Source organism: Xiphophorus hellerii, chromosome 21 (assembly GCF_003331165.1).
Source record: "Xiphophorus hellerii strain 12219 chromosome 21, Xiphophorus_hellerii-4.1, whole genome shotgun sequence".
Classification (NCBI taxonomy): Eukaryota; Metazoa; Chordata; class Actinopteri; order Cyprinodontiformes; family Poeciliidae; genus Xiphophorus; species Xiphophorus hellerii.
The window spans coordinates 6,849,265-6,864,112 of record NC_045692.1 but is presented as its reverse complement, the minus strand read 5'-3'; the positions used below and the strand labels follow the sequence as shown (position 1 = coordinate 6,864,112).

The 14,848-nt window shown below is 40.8% G+C and overlaps 1 protein-coding gene across 1 annotated transcript in view; it reads left to right on the top strand.

Annotated features, from left to right (window-relative positions):
- The first annotated feature begins 5,351 nt into the window (after positions 1-5,351).
- The window catches only part of ahrra (aryl-hydrocarbon receptor repressor a), an 80,922-nt gene continuing 71,425 nt past the window's right edge, over positions 5,352-14,848 (top strand). Inside the window, exons 1-3 of the mRNA XM_032551459.1 lie at positions 5,352-5,753; positions 6,182-6,274; positions 7,687-7,868. Coding sequence (XP_032407350.1) covers positions 6,213-6,274; positions 7,687-7,868 — 244 coding nt within the window. The 5' untranslated portion in view covers positions 5,352-5,753; positions 6,182-6,212. The remainder of the gene's footprint in view (positions 5,754-6,181; positions 6,275-7,686; positions 7,869-14,848) is intronic.

Genomic DNA, 14,848 nt, shown 5'->3' with positions numbered 1-14,848 from the left:
AACAGCAACTATGTGGAAGAAGTTCTATATTCATTGTTGAGCAGGTAAAAAAAATATCTAAAAAATTTTTTGGTTTATAATTAAGAACACACAAACCTGCTGTTTTGGCCCCCAAGCACTTTTCAGTTGAAGATTTTGGCCCATATGGCAAAAACGTTCAGACACCACTAGATTAGACCAAAGCAGATTGATGCATTAGAACGGCCCAGTCAAAGTCCTAAGACGCAAATCCAATTGGGAATCTGCGGCAAGATACTGAAAATTGATGTCGACACACTCTCCATCCAATCTGACTGAGCTTGAGCCATTTCAAACGGAACACACTGCGCATTGTGTCCTTTGTTTCGCAGATAGCTTTACTTCCATTTGAGCAGTCATGTGGCACTTAATAAGAAAGAGTTTGCTCTAAATGACAGTGACAGGGGATCAGAGTGTGTGTGTGTGTGTGTGTTTGTGTATGTCTGTGTATATGTGTAACTACTTTCCAATCCTGACCCTCCCATCAATTATGAACGTCCATTGCGATCAGACCGGTCGTGTCGCGGCCCCCCGCACGTCTCCACAAAATCCCACTGCGAGACTAATGGAAATGTCTTAATCAATGAAAGCCACACTATTGCGTTTGGCAGGGTGGGGGGGGGAGGCTGTCAGGAGGTCCACCCCGGTTCGGTCTCCGAGCTCCTTGTTCCGAAACTCGTGCTCAGCCACACGAAACGCGCGCTGTGCGGAGACGCACTCAGGGTTGCGTGCAAAGGTCAACGCCGGTAGGGTTATCGGAAGTTTAAGCCCGGGCTAATCTGGGAGGCAGCTTGGATAATGTTGGCTGTGGATTTGCAACGATACCAAAAGCTCCCTGTAGCTTTAACGGCAGCAGCTGACAGCCTTAACAAGGCCTCTATGGATCCACAGCTTCACCTGTCACAACAAATAAAACATCTCCCCTGGTAAAGTGCCACGTGCGCCGTCACTAGCCCAACCTGACTGCTTCATGCTAATGAATACAATGTCAGGCCTGTCAGAAGAGTAGGCTGGGAACACATGGATTCGGTTGCTCTCATAGTAACGTCACCACCATTATTTTTCCCCTCCTCCTCCTCCCCTCCATACTACATGCATTATTAATAAGGACCAGAGGTGATTATAGCTATTTTACTCAACTTTATTGCTGCCAAAATGGGCAGTGACAGCTACATGCTGTCAGCAGGCTCTGTTAGCCTGCGGATCAAAGTTTCAGCAAAACAATCACAACGCAAAAACTTTTTTAGAGCTAATAAAAACGGCTGACGTCAAAACCCGTATACCTGTCCACATGCCTGACAGGTATCAAAAATTATTCAAACCATTCCCGTCTGAATCGTTTTTTGTTGTTTTTTTTTCTCTCCCTCTCTTCCACCATCTAAGGGGCCGTTATAGAAACCCGAGTTTCTATAAGAGAAGTTTCTAAAGAGAAGATAAAAGGCGTAAAGAAGAGGGCGTACGTCAACACGTTGACCTAAAAATGACCAAGAAAAGGCCTGTCACGTATCCCTGCGGATTTGCAAGGGTCACTTCACATCACCTCTGTGCCACTGTGCGTTGCACTTGTGGGCAGTAGAGAAGATATTCATAAATTCTAACCTCAAGGCTGGAAAGATGGAGTTTACGTGTTCGGTTGCACGTCTCTGACTGACAAAAAAAAAAAACGAGTTTCAATCGGCTGATTTTATTCAGTTACATTTTTTTTTTATTATTATACTCAAGAGTCCAAAGTACAGCTAAACGAAAAAGAAATTACTTTTTCACAATATTAGTAACAGAAAATACAGCAAATAAAATTATTTTTGTGACGTTGCAGCTACAGCCCAGTTGTAAAAAAAATATTTATTATTATTTTACCTTAATAGTGGAAAACAGAGCGCCCCCTAGGGTAAAATGTCTTTTCAGCCAGGAGAGCATGACAACACGAGCCAAATAATGAATTAATATTATTATATTTTCAGTTTTTTTGTGGCTTCCCCTTCATTGGAAATTTGCATTTTATCATAAGAGAGCAGAGGTTATCTCATGACAACAGGACAATGTTGTTATCTCGAGACAATTTAATCTCTTGAGACGGGATTTTTGATTGCCCCTTTGTTTTCTTTTAAAAATATATATCTTTTTAAATCTATTTTGCCTATTCACTTAAAGAATCATGTTTATAATTTCCACTGAGCAAACACAACACTTGCAAATAATATTACCACATGGAAACGGATACTTCGTGCTAACAGGGAAATTTTAACGCTAGCGGTTTTCTCATAAGCAGTGTTTTTCAAAAGCTCGTTATCATGTTACAACCAGAGAAGGAAAAACGATACAGCAGGTATGGCCGTATTGGGATATTTGTTCTCTATTTTTTAAGGTTTTATTGGCTCTAGTGGCCTTTATTTGGTAGTGAATTGACAGGAAAGAGAGTGATGAGAAAAGGGGAACACATGCGGCAAAGGTCACCAGGCCGGGAATCGAACCTGTGACGGCCGCGTCGAGGCACTAAGGCCTCCATATGTGGGTTGTGCTTAATCCCTGCGCCACCACAGCACGCCCAGGATATTTGTTCTCTACGTTGAACACCGGCGTAGGTTTTCTTCTCCTTGTTTAAATGTCACATCAAATAAAATGGACGCCCCCTTGTGGTATGCGCCATGTAGGCACCTTAAGAAAGATTGTGACTTTTATTCTACTTATGAAACCCCGGAACAAATCATTTCCAGATTCTTTCTAGGCATTAAAAACCAAGCATGTCAATCACATTATATAAACGGAATGATTCTATATTGATTATGGATGTTTGAAATCGTCTCTATTCGGGTCGTCCTAATGTTTTCTTTTGTAATGCAATGTAGTTATTTCTGTGGTTGGTTTCTTGTGCAGAACGAGCTTCTGTTGGTGGATGTTAGTTTCTGCGTGGCGGCAGAAGGAGCGGCTCTCTCCGGAGACCCGGTGACGTCAGAGCCTCCACCCTTGGAAGTTGAGGCTGCTCTTTTGGGAGAGTATTTTTTTACCCAATTATTAGATTTAAATAGTAGGCTACGGAAACAGAAATGGGGCATTCGAGTCAGGTTGCCACAACTCTTCCAGGGATAAATGTAAAAATAGGTACACCCAGTGCGGTTTCGTAAGTCCTATCTACCAAGTCACTCTTCATGATACGTTCATGTAAACAACCCACGCAGGCGCCAAACTTTAATCTCGCGACTTTACGGAGGCACTGTGTGTTTGTTTGGAAGAGGATTCCAGGGTAAACGAAAGGATTTCTTTCACGTTTGACGCAACTGTCACGCCTTTCCCGCCGAACCATCCGGCTGCTGGAAACTACATCTAAGTTGGTTCAAAGACTTCCCCGTTAGTCCATTAGAAAAAAAAAAAAAAAAAAAGCTCGTGCCTGGTTGTGAAGCCCCTGTTTCCCAGACACGAGTCTCCGGTTCTCGACCGGAGTTTCGCGTCGCCAGTCTCGTCTGTCCTGTTTGAAAGTGACGACTGCCGTTTTGGTGAGCGCGAGGTCCCGCCCCTCTCGTTGTGTGTGTGTGTGTGTCTGTGTATGCGCACGCGGCATTGAAAAAAAATACACCGCTTTAAGCATGTGCTGCTTTCACGTGCTCCTCGAAAAGATAAAAGCGGATAAACACTTACTTGTTCGCAGTTTGACATCAATATCACCACAAATATCAAACGAGGGTTGACACAAACATAACGCAGAAATTTAGCCGAGGTTTTCTTTCAAAATAAAAGAAAATGGTAGAGATTGGAATCCAGCTCAACAAGTTTTTTCCTCCTTTTTCTTATGAAAACGATGAACAACAACAACAACAAAAAAAAACCATCCAAATGCAACAGTTATCAAACTTTTATAGCAAGTACTTATCCAAGATCTTGAAAGACATTTTAAACAAAATGTACAGTGGGACAGTATGTTATGCTTGCCGCTGAAAAGATTTATATTTATTTTTTTAAAATAGTTTTCTATTGACACTGCATAATTGGTGTCAAACAAAGTTTAATTATGCATTTAATTTTTACTCAGAAGGTAACAGCTTAAAAGAGAAAAATTCCCAATCCTGACCTTAAAATCCAAAATGTCTGCTTTGCACGTTAAACTTGGTGATATTTACAGTAAAAGAAACAAACAACAAAAAAAAACGGTTCTTTTGCATTTCTAATCGGTATGCATCTAGCAAAACGGTACGCACAACTTTTATAAAATTTGCTTACAGTAGCGTTAAAATTTCCCATACTCTTTAAAATTCTATAATCAGACGCGAGAGAAAGTTGGCGGTCAAAGAAAAGCTTTCGCTTGCCTCTGAGAAAGCAAAACTCAAAGTAAAAATTCTGGATAGTCATAATGTGGAAACCAAAGGAATCGTTTTTTTTCTACAGTGTTTGAAAGTACAAAATGCGTTAAAGTAATTTCTCAGCTTGGTAAGTCCAGTAATTTGCTTGGTCCCTATGGGTATCAGTCAACAAAACCTTCTGAGTCCCACCACCAAAACTTGTTCCTGGTATAGTGTCCAGCTCAATGACGTTAACCTGTTGGAGAAAAAAAATATATATATATACACACATATGAATTTTTTTTTTAAGATAAAAAGGCTTTTTAGTTATTATTTATTATCTTTTTTTATGAAGAAGCTTGTTCATTTGGCTGTATTGCACTACAATATGTCGTTTACATTGATTGTACCTTAAGGAACTACACATGACAACTAGCCTTTATGGCTACCTCTACCGTGCTATGTGATGTGAATTGTCCCTTTTGAAATAAATAAACAACTACAATAGCTCCTATAGCTGTATTGCAAAATGCTTCATGTTCATTTCAAATGCAATGGACACTGTGACAGAAAAGACTGAAAAAGAGAGAGAGAGAGAAAAAAGAAAGGATGGCAGGCAAAGTAAAAAGTTAAAAGGAAAAGTGGAAGTAAAGAATAGAGGAGGGAAAATAGTGCATAAGAATTCACCCTAGAAATTTGCTTCTACACCTGCAGAAAGAACAAAAACGAGAATCAAGAAACCACAGCGACAAACAACATATGTAACAACAACAACAACAACAACAACAACAACAACGATGTCATTGAAAAGCAGACGGGACTAATTAATACAAGCTTGTGTGTGTAAAAGGTTTCTCCATATGAATGTACAATGGCAGGGGTGAGGAGACACAGACCTGCCCCCCCAGAACCCGAGGCAGACATAGAGGAGATGGGAGCCCCGGACTTCATAAGGCGCCCCCCCCCACCCCCCCACGGGAGCCCCGGGCAAGCTGGATGCTCAGTGTGGGAACCACAGTCTCAATAATCTTCAAACCACAACACAACGACCAATTCCCACGTTACGCACAGCACTTGAAAGCAGCATAAGCTCCTGTTCTTTGTGTATGTGCGCTCGCGCGGTGTGTGTGCGCTCGCGCCGGTTTTTGCGAGGCGGCGAGTTGCGTGCGAAGAGCTCGACATGTCATTCAGAGGAATCCGCCACCTGAAACGCGAGGAAGTCAGGGCGACTCGATTGGGTATAAAGAATCAGCCAACATCTGCCTCCGAGCAGAGCGACGCTGATGAAAACATCAGCGCGGAGCTCGAGCAGGGACCCCGGCCGCGTTGTGTTTCGTCTTCCCGCTGGATCTATCGCTTCCCGGAGCCGGTGCACCTCCGCCAGGCGCATCTCTGTGGAACATTTTAAAGTGGATGTGATTCTGGAGCCAACTCGATTCTGGATTTAATCCACGGAGATTCTGGGTTGGTGTATTATTCTCTGATTTTTTTAAAAAAATTAGTGTTATTTATTTATTTTTTTTAAGTTTCGTAATTCAAAAAAAAATCTTTTTAAAATAGAGGTCAGTTTTCTACGGTTTTTGAATTTGCACTGACCTTTTAACATGATCAATACGTTATGATTAACACTCTTGAGGACAAGACAATTTAAGCATCTACGTTTGACAACTTCTGCGGCTCTTTTTTTTTTTTTTTTAAATTAACACTGGGAGGGATGCACCCATTTTCTACACATTTTGATCTGGAGGGGTGGGGTCCAAGCTTGACCTTTGGAGACGCAATAATGGTCAACAACATGCTGCTTTTGAAGCTGTCATCCTGCACGTGTCCTGGAAGTGTCTTCCTCCAGCCGCTTCGTAAAGCAGCTCTAACTTGCCGTGTCTTATCCGCAGCGCACCTGTTACCTCCACGGAGCGCGAGATCATGATCCCACCTGGAGACTGCATGTACGCGGGCAGGAAGAGGAGGAAGCCCGTCCAGAAACAGTTAAGGAGCCACGCTTGATCTTGTGCATGCATTTGATAAGTGCTCGCCGAGTGCGTGGATATTATAATTATATATATATATATATATATATATATATATATATATATATATATATATATATATATATTTATTTATTTTCAGGCTTACTCTTAATGATTATTGGACACATTTGCTAGTAAGAACAAGAAAAACAGAAAGAACTTTAAGCAGTTATTTTTGGAGTTTTTGTATTTGTGAATTAAGTCATCACCCTGGAGTAGCTTTTACAAGTGTTTTAGTCTAAGTTCATGCTTTTAAGACAATGAGGCTGAATGGTGGGTAAATTAGGTTTTTGCTTCTTTATTTTTATTTTAGTGACTTTATGTGATGCACACTTCTCGTATTTGATCCCAAGGGACGTAATGAATAGATATTACTGTTATATAAGTTAATAAAGAGGGAAGTGGTGACCCCCGCCCCCCCTCCTAAAAAAGAAACAACAAAAAAATAAAACGGCCTGTGGCATTTATAAAGTTTTCATGCTCGGCCCTGCCTTTTGCTGCTGATCTGAGAGGAAATCTTTGCCACATCAAAACCACTTCTCTGCATGGACTTTTTCAGCTCCTAAAATGAAACGAGCGCGCTGGTATTCTGCTGTTTTTGTGGTTGCCTTTGTTGTCTTTTTCATTTTGGTTAAAGTGAAAAAACAAAACAAAAACAACAACAAAAAACTTCATTTATACCTCTACGCTCCAGTCAAACCATCGCCAATTGTTCAAGATAATACCGGGAAGAATCACGCACTAACTTTACCTTCGGAAAACACTTGGAAGAACAAGGTTTTATCGTGCAAGATTTCTCTTTCTTGGACATCAGCCCCCCCAAAAGCCTATTGTCAAGAGAGACAAATAAATATGGTTTTATGATATATTTAAGGCAGAGAGGAAAGACTTCTTTGTGCGCAGTGTGGTTTTATCAAGTCTTGACTCTTTGCATTAGTTTGCAACCTGCGGTGCTTGCCCTGCAAGAGTCATTAATAATAAACCCGTTTTTGTGCTAAGAGAGTTATGAAGACTGGGTTTGCATTTAACGCACATTATTTCCTAAATGTAACTTTGCTAAAAAAAGTTTTGCTCAAAAATTGACAAAGTTAGTAGTCATTTTTGCTTCAGGATCTAAGCTGATTGACTTGCTCAGGTGTATTTTTTTTGTCCTGTGATGTTAAAAACCTGACAAAGTATACATTTAGATAGATACCTGTCAGTAAAAAAAAAAAAAAAAAAGAGTTTTAAGTGAAGATCACCAAATGCGTCATTTTTGTCGGCTGTTTTCTCAAGTCTGAGTTTGCTTCAGAAGCTTCTGTCTTTTGCACCCGCCTGATCCCAAACGTTCACGTCTCGACGTTTGTTCCCGTCTGCCTTGTCGTCGGCAGGAAGCCGTCCTCTGCCAACGAGAAAAGCAACCCGTCCAAGAGGCACCGGGACAGGCTCAACGCCGAACTGGACCGCCTGGCCAGCCTGTTGCCGTTCCCTCCGGACGTCATCTCCAAACTGGACAAGTTGTCCGTGCTGCGCCTCGCCGTCTCCTACCTCCGCGTCAAAAGCTTCTTCCAAGGTAAAGAGTGCCTCAAAAGTTTGCGTTGTGCGGTGCTCAGAACTTTTTGTTCCCCCACAGGAAGTACTGTGCGAGCACAGATGACGATGCGGAGAGTTTGAGCTGATGAAAATAGTTAATTTCAAGGTTTTTTTTTATGGAGAATATTCTGTGAGGGCATCGTTTTCCATCTCTCTCTGCGCCATTCTTTTAAAATGCCTGTGAGAGACTCCACAGCATAAACATTTTACCCAGCCGCTAACGATGAGTCATGAGTTCAAGACGGTTCATAAGTATGAGAGAAAAAGTCTGTTTTTCTGGCTTAAATCACCGTTGCGCCTTTGTTTACTTCTGTTACATGTAAGTGGAAAGTGGGCTGATTTGGAGTCTTGTTTTCTGATCCACGCGCCGTCTTGCGCCTCCCCCTGCTCCTCGTGTTGCTCCGCCGTGAACTTCAAATATTCATGTGCCCCTGAAGACCGTATTCAGTTGCCACTGGCCTTGAACGCTGCTTTATTAACGCAAACGCTGGAGGCGCAGATGATGAAAATGAGATTTTTATTTTTCTCCAAGTGAAATAACAGCGGCGAGTGAGATTCGCCTCTTAATTTTCTCAGAGAGAAACTTTCAGTATTGGTATGAGATTCTCACAACATGCTAACGTTGAGTAAAAACAGCCCAGCATCAGGGTAATAACACAGAGATTTAAAACAACTGATCAGGTGTTGTTGAAACTGTTTCCTTAGTAAGAGCGAATCAGCATACGGTCAAGTAGTGTTCACAACTTGACCGTATGCATTTTACAAGGCAAGAAAAATTTCCAAAACAACCAATCTGATATTCTCTGCAAGTATAAGGAAAATATAGTTGAAATAAACTTTTAGACTCTCTGTTTAGGCTTTGTTTACCTGTGTTTAGTTAGTTCCTCTGTGCTTCCCTGTGTGTGTATTTTCAGTTCATCGAGGTAATTGTACTCACAGGTTCCTCGCTTCAGCAGCCATTGTCCCTAGTATTGATACACTCTGTTTTCAACCTCTCTTCGCTGGATTCTCTTGTTTGTTCTCGTGTTTTATGGAGTTTTCCTATGTGTTTCAGCTTGCTAAGTTAATTAATCACCTGAAAAGTGTCACTCCTACCCCCTGCTTGTGTTTGGGTCCTCCACCAACTCCACACACATGGGATCAGTAGGCCTCTTGTAGCCAGTTGACCAGTACAGTAATTGATGGTCGAGGGTGAGCTCTGAAAACTCTGTTCTCAGCGAAGCTTTCTGACGCTTCGAACTGCAGGAATGGTGTGACGGAAAAAATTTGAGCGATTTTGAAACCGTAGCTTTCTGAAACCTCGGTAAAACTCCACTGTGTCTACGTGTGGTGACAGGGAGTAAGGAGGATAAAAGGGCGAACGGGGAGGAAAAGTCGAGGTCCCGCAAAGTTCAACGCCTACTGTGTCTACCTCGATGGGGTGAAACAAAGTTCCCACCATCGTTTCTGAGAAGTCTCTTTGGGGATTTGTAAGCTTCATCTGTGCTAAAAGTTTTGCCCCCTTGCCCCGGTGATCTCCAGAGTACGCTTAATCTCCACCATCCGGTGCCTTGGTTTGGCATGACACCCAACAACTGGCATCCTGTTGGCTCCTTCCTTCTCTCACACATGCTTGCTTACTCCCTCTCTCTCTCTCTGTCTCTGTTTCTCTCTTTGGCATGTACCTGAACACTCATTTAGCTTAGCCAGCACGCAAAGTTGAAGAACAGGTGCTAATCTGAGTAGCCAAGCAGCCATGGGTTCACGGAGAGATAAAGATATCTTTCGCATCCGAGGCGTGGGGCGATGCCGAGAATGATCCCAGCCAAGGGAGTCCTGGAAAACTCTCGTAAAGCGATGGAAGTGAGTCGCATTGTCAGCTGGCGCCTTCGTCAGCGTTTCGTTTCCCAAACATCCGAGACGACGTCGTGGGAAACGCTGCAAGCGTTTGGAATATGCCTCTGGCCCGCGGCCCGTATTTGTTTACTCCTCCTCTGCTGTTATTAGTGGCAGTAGTGACCGGCTTATCTGACCTTTGATGCTTCACAAATGAGATTAATTAGAGAGGAACATGAGGGATTTGGTTGTGTTTACATCTGGAGTCTCTCTGCGCGGCCTCCATCCGATCAACTGCCTTGGCCCACATTATCGACACCTCCCCTCGCCTCTTGCCCCACCCTCGCCCTCCTCCACCCTCATCATCCCCATCCGATGTGCGAACGGGGAGCGAGGCTGGAGCATAGCTGCATAAATCTAAGATGAGCAGCAAAGTACATGTCCACATCCTTCCTGTGGTTTCAAACAACAGTCAGAATTGTCTATGAGTCACTGACAGAAAATAAGACATGAAACCATGAAACCTGCAGCTTTAGGTTTCATTTGTCTTTATGAACAGTTTTAACTGAGGAAGGATCTATTTTTCTTTTTTTTTTTTTGAGGGTGCAGTTATTTACTATGTCCAGCAGGGGACTGTGTGAAGTTACTTGCTGATGATTATGCAGATGTTCGATTTTGACAACAGACTGGACTGTTAGACACACATTTATTGACGGACTCAGTGAGTTTTTAAAAACAAGTTTCATTCAGAGAGACGGAGATAGAGGTCGTCATGAAGCAGGCGCTTTTTGGAAGGTTTGATTCTGGGATTTGTACAAGTGGTCTTCTGTGTCCTTTGTACAAATATACCTTCAGGCTGGTTTGAATCTTTCTTTTTTTATTTACACACACCTGCATGTGTGTGTAAATAAAAGCCAGCAACCGACAGTTTTTCCTATTTCACTTTGATCTCAAGGAAGTCAGCCAATCAGCATTTGATGTGCATCAAAACAAAATTCAATCAGCTGAAATGATTCTGTGGTTTATTAAATAGTCACAAGGCAGGAAAGTGTGTTAAAAATACTACTATATCATATAGTATATAATATGCAAGAAAAGGGTTAGTATGTTTAAACTGTTGGAATGCAAGACTGTGAATGGTGTTGCAAAAAGTTAAATATAAACTCTCCAGAGATCATAGACTTGTTTAACTGCTGGGGGTGAAAATGTTCTGTATTTCCTCAAATATTGACTTAAATCTACTTTTTAAAAAAAATTTGTTTAACCTTATTTCCAGTCAGGTGTGAATTTGGTTGCATGTCCACAGGTGAGCTGTAATTTCCTCTCTGCCTTGTTAGGTCGCTGCCCTCTGCTGAGCCGGTGAAATATTTAGCATTAATTTAACACTCTTTGATCTTCTCTCCTGCGGGTTTCACAGTTAGCAGACAAAACTGTTCAACTTATCACATGCTAGTTTCAGGGGGGGGTTTTGTGTTGTTTTTCGTTGCTGTTTTTTTTTTTTTTTGGTTAAATTGAAAGAAATAATTGTTCATCCACTGTCATTAAAGTCACACAGATGCTGTAGTGATGGGTTAACCACTAAAAAAGGGTTTAGTGATGTTATGGATTATACGTGTAATAAATGCACCATCATGTAGATGGATTTGGAGCGGGACTATTGATAAGTTTGCACTTCCACCCACTCCCGTAAATATGTAAAACAAAAGATCTGACATCATGCTTCTTGCTGTTAGTATTTTTTTGCACATATTCAAAAAAAAAAAAAAACAACAACAAAGAAACAAACTGTTGCCTTGCAGCAAGAAGATTCTGGTTTGAATCTTTCTGCAAGGAGTTCACATGTTCTTCCTGTGATTTGACAGGTATGATACATTTCCATTCATCTGGCATTAAAGCCTAGCAGGCTAGGTGTCAACACTGCACACTGGTAAAAGAGAGAAAGAGACTTTTTAAACCGGAGAACCCAAAGACCTCACGGCAAAAGTCTATTTATTCTCTAACGCCCACGGTCTTATAAAGTAAATGAGCCTAATGAAATACGCTCTTCAGGCTATCAGATCAGCTGATCTAATTCTTGCTAACACCCACCTATTTGCTGTTGGCACGCTATGCGCCTAAAGGCAATGTCCAACAATATCGCATTGCTTTCTGTGGCCTTTGTGTGCCTGTGTTGTGGTTTCAACTAGGAGTGCAGCACGTGTTTCATTTGCCTGCTGCGGCCAACGGTTTCCGCTCTGTTTGGACACAAACGGAGAGTTTATATTACTTTAGAAAAGCTTAAGGCTTTGCAAATGTACCGATTTGCAAGGCACTACGCCGCCACAGTGAGTTAGTGACCGGCAGCACAAAGCTTCGTGTTGTTTTTGGCCATGGTTTTACATTTGTATATTTGCTAACCCTACCCTTTCAAAAAAAAAAAAAAAAAACCCAAACAATTAAACCCTTGAAATTTGTTGCTTTTTTTCAGTTTCTTTTCTCTACAGGCCACCTTTTCAGTAAGACTGGTGTTTGCATATAGTGGGAGCTTTTTAATTGTCAGTTGCCCAATAGGGAAATGGTGTAACCAACATCTTGTTTCAGTGGTGTCGCTCCAAACCCTAATTCATTAAATTGACTCTCAACATTACATGAAAACCTACCACAACATTTCCGATAAATTGAAGCAATACGCCTAGTACTCTATTTGTTTTTATGTATATAAAAAAAATAAAAATCCAAAAACAAGAATATTAAACTGGAAATCAAAAGCTTGTTAAGCATCTGTTTAATAGTTTTTCTTTGTGTTTCTGCATGGTCATGCCTTTTGTCAGGCATAATCAAGCCATAGTTGATGTTTAACCTGATATTTTTACACACCAGTAGATTTATATATTTCCTTTTCCTGCTTTTTTCAATCTATAAATTTAGCTTGTGTGAAGGGTGTGAACAACGTCTGTCAAATGCACAGAGAAACGTTTAGAACAGATTTATGTGCTTCTAAAATTACTTTGGCTTCTTAAAACCACTGGAAATGTTGAGCAAAGATCCTTTTACTTGATCAGTTTTGAGGATAATAGGTAGAATCATCATACTTTTCTCAGAATAAAAGTATTTAAATAATCTTTTTGCACTTTTTTTTGTCTATTCCACTACTTCAGGCTAATCATTAGAAATATTAGCAATAATTCAAACATACATGTAGTCAATACAATTCAGAAACATACTCTGTTTGTTTTTAGGGTTTGCTATTTACTTTGTAAATGCTAACACATTAAACTGCTGATATTTTATTTTCTGAATGTTAAGTTTCAAGGGCTAAAAGACACTTAGATAAATAAAATTTTAACTGTTGTCGTTCATATTTATATATTTGTTTATCATCATTACTATAGTACATATTGGAAAATGACCTCATGTGGAATAATGTCAATTAAAATACACTTAAAACCTGCAAGTCTAGATCAAACAAAACCAAATAAACCAGTAATGATAGTTTCACGGCTGTTAGCTCAAGCTTGACATCTTTCACGCTGTCTTTTCATCTAGTTATCTCGCTTGTCCTCCATTAAAAATGACACAGTTTATAATTAAGTCATAAAAAAACATGAAATGGTTCAAAGATTTTTAAATTTATTCCAGAAACTTCTCCCTGAATATCATCTTTAAGGTACTCAGCTGGCTAGCAAGTACAGCTTTAGCATTAAGTTAGCTAAGGCTCTATTCACAGTTAAATTCAAACTATGACCCGTGTAAACATACCCGCCCAACTGTTCTCTGTTGCAAAAAAGATACAATTAAGGCATAAAAATTATGAAATAGTTAAAAAGTTTTTAAAATCTATTTCAAAGCCTTCTCCCTGAATGCTGTCTTTCAGGTTCTCGACTGAGCAAGTTCAGCATTAGCGCTAAGCTAGCTAAGGCTTTATTCAAAGTTAAATTATAAATGTATAACCCGCATAAACACACCGGCCTTACTGATCTCTGCTGTAAACGGTGAACTGGACACCATTAGATTTTCATTAAAATGTTTAAGTCTGCAAAATAAAGTGGTTACTGGTCAAACATAACCTTTATCTGACACTAGATTTTAAAACTAAATCTAGTTTGAATCTAGCTTGATTTAAAGTGTGAATAATTTCATGGCTTCTATCGATCCTCTCCAAATATGTATTTTTTTTCTAGTGCACATAAGAATAATAAACACCCAAAAGCTCCAGAAGCTACGAACTGCACCAGCCAGTGTTTCCTCTGAGACGGATCTCATAAGCTAGCCGGTTGTAAAGGCCTCTGATGTAAACGTGTCTGCATCGAGCTGGACGTTCCACTAAACCTCCTTTCTTAGCCTCCATGCCATGTTAGGTATTGACCAGGTAGAAAAACATAAACCTAGACAGAAAAGAATATGAAAAAAAAAACAAAAAACAGCAGCACTTTGGTGTAGATATGTGTTGCTAATCAAGCGTATGCAGTGCAGTTTCAAAATGACTTTCCTTGGGCTGTTATCTGCTTGCTGAGCTATAATAAAAGAGGAAGAGAAACACCACAGAGCCCACAGACTCACGCTAGGCAAATGACGTCAGCAAGTAGACAGGAGACAGTTTTGTAACCCATCTACCCGACAGAGGAAGGAGGGAAATGAGACACAACAATCAGTTTGAATCTTTATTGTATCACCAGCTAATTAAAAACTATTCCACAGAGGTAAGCCACCACTTTGCCATTACTTTGGGTTCATTCTTCCCATGTCAGGTCTGTATCAAATTTGGTCGCAACCAGTGCGGGCCGTTTGATTTCCTAAAGCGGGAAGTGCAGCAGCGTGACAGCCGCTTCTGAATGGAGTCTTTTTGCTCAAGGGTGGAACTGTGGATCAGGTCAAATCATAGACAGACTTTTGTGTTTGCTAAACTCCCAGTGACCCTACACTTTTTCCTTCCTTAAGACAGACAAGATGGTCAGGCGGAGTCCGAGATGTATCGGCACGATAGCGAATGAAGTGTAAAGGTTCAGTCGCGGAAAGGTCACGGCGTGGTCAATTAATTGTTTCTGAAACAAAATTCGTTCACTCCTGACATCTAAAGCGGGGCTCTCGTTCTCTAATGCGGCAATTTCATTACATGGGAAGATCTTCAACTTAGATACACTGATTGGATTATATAAATATTCTTAA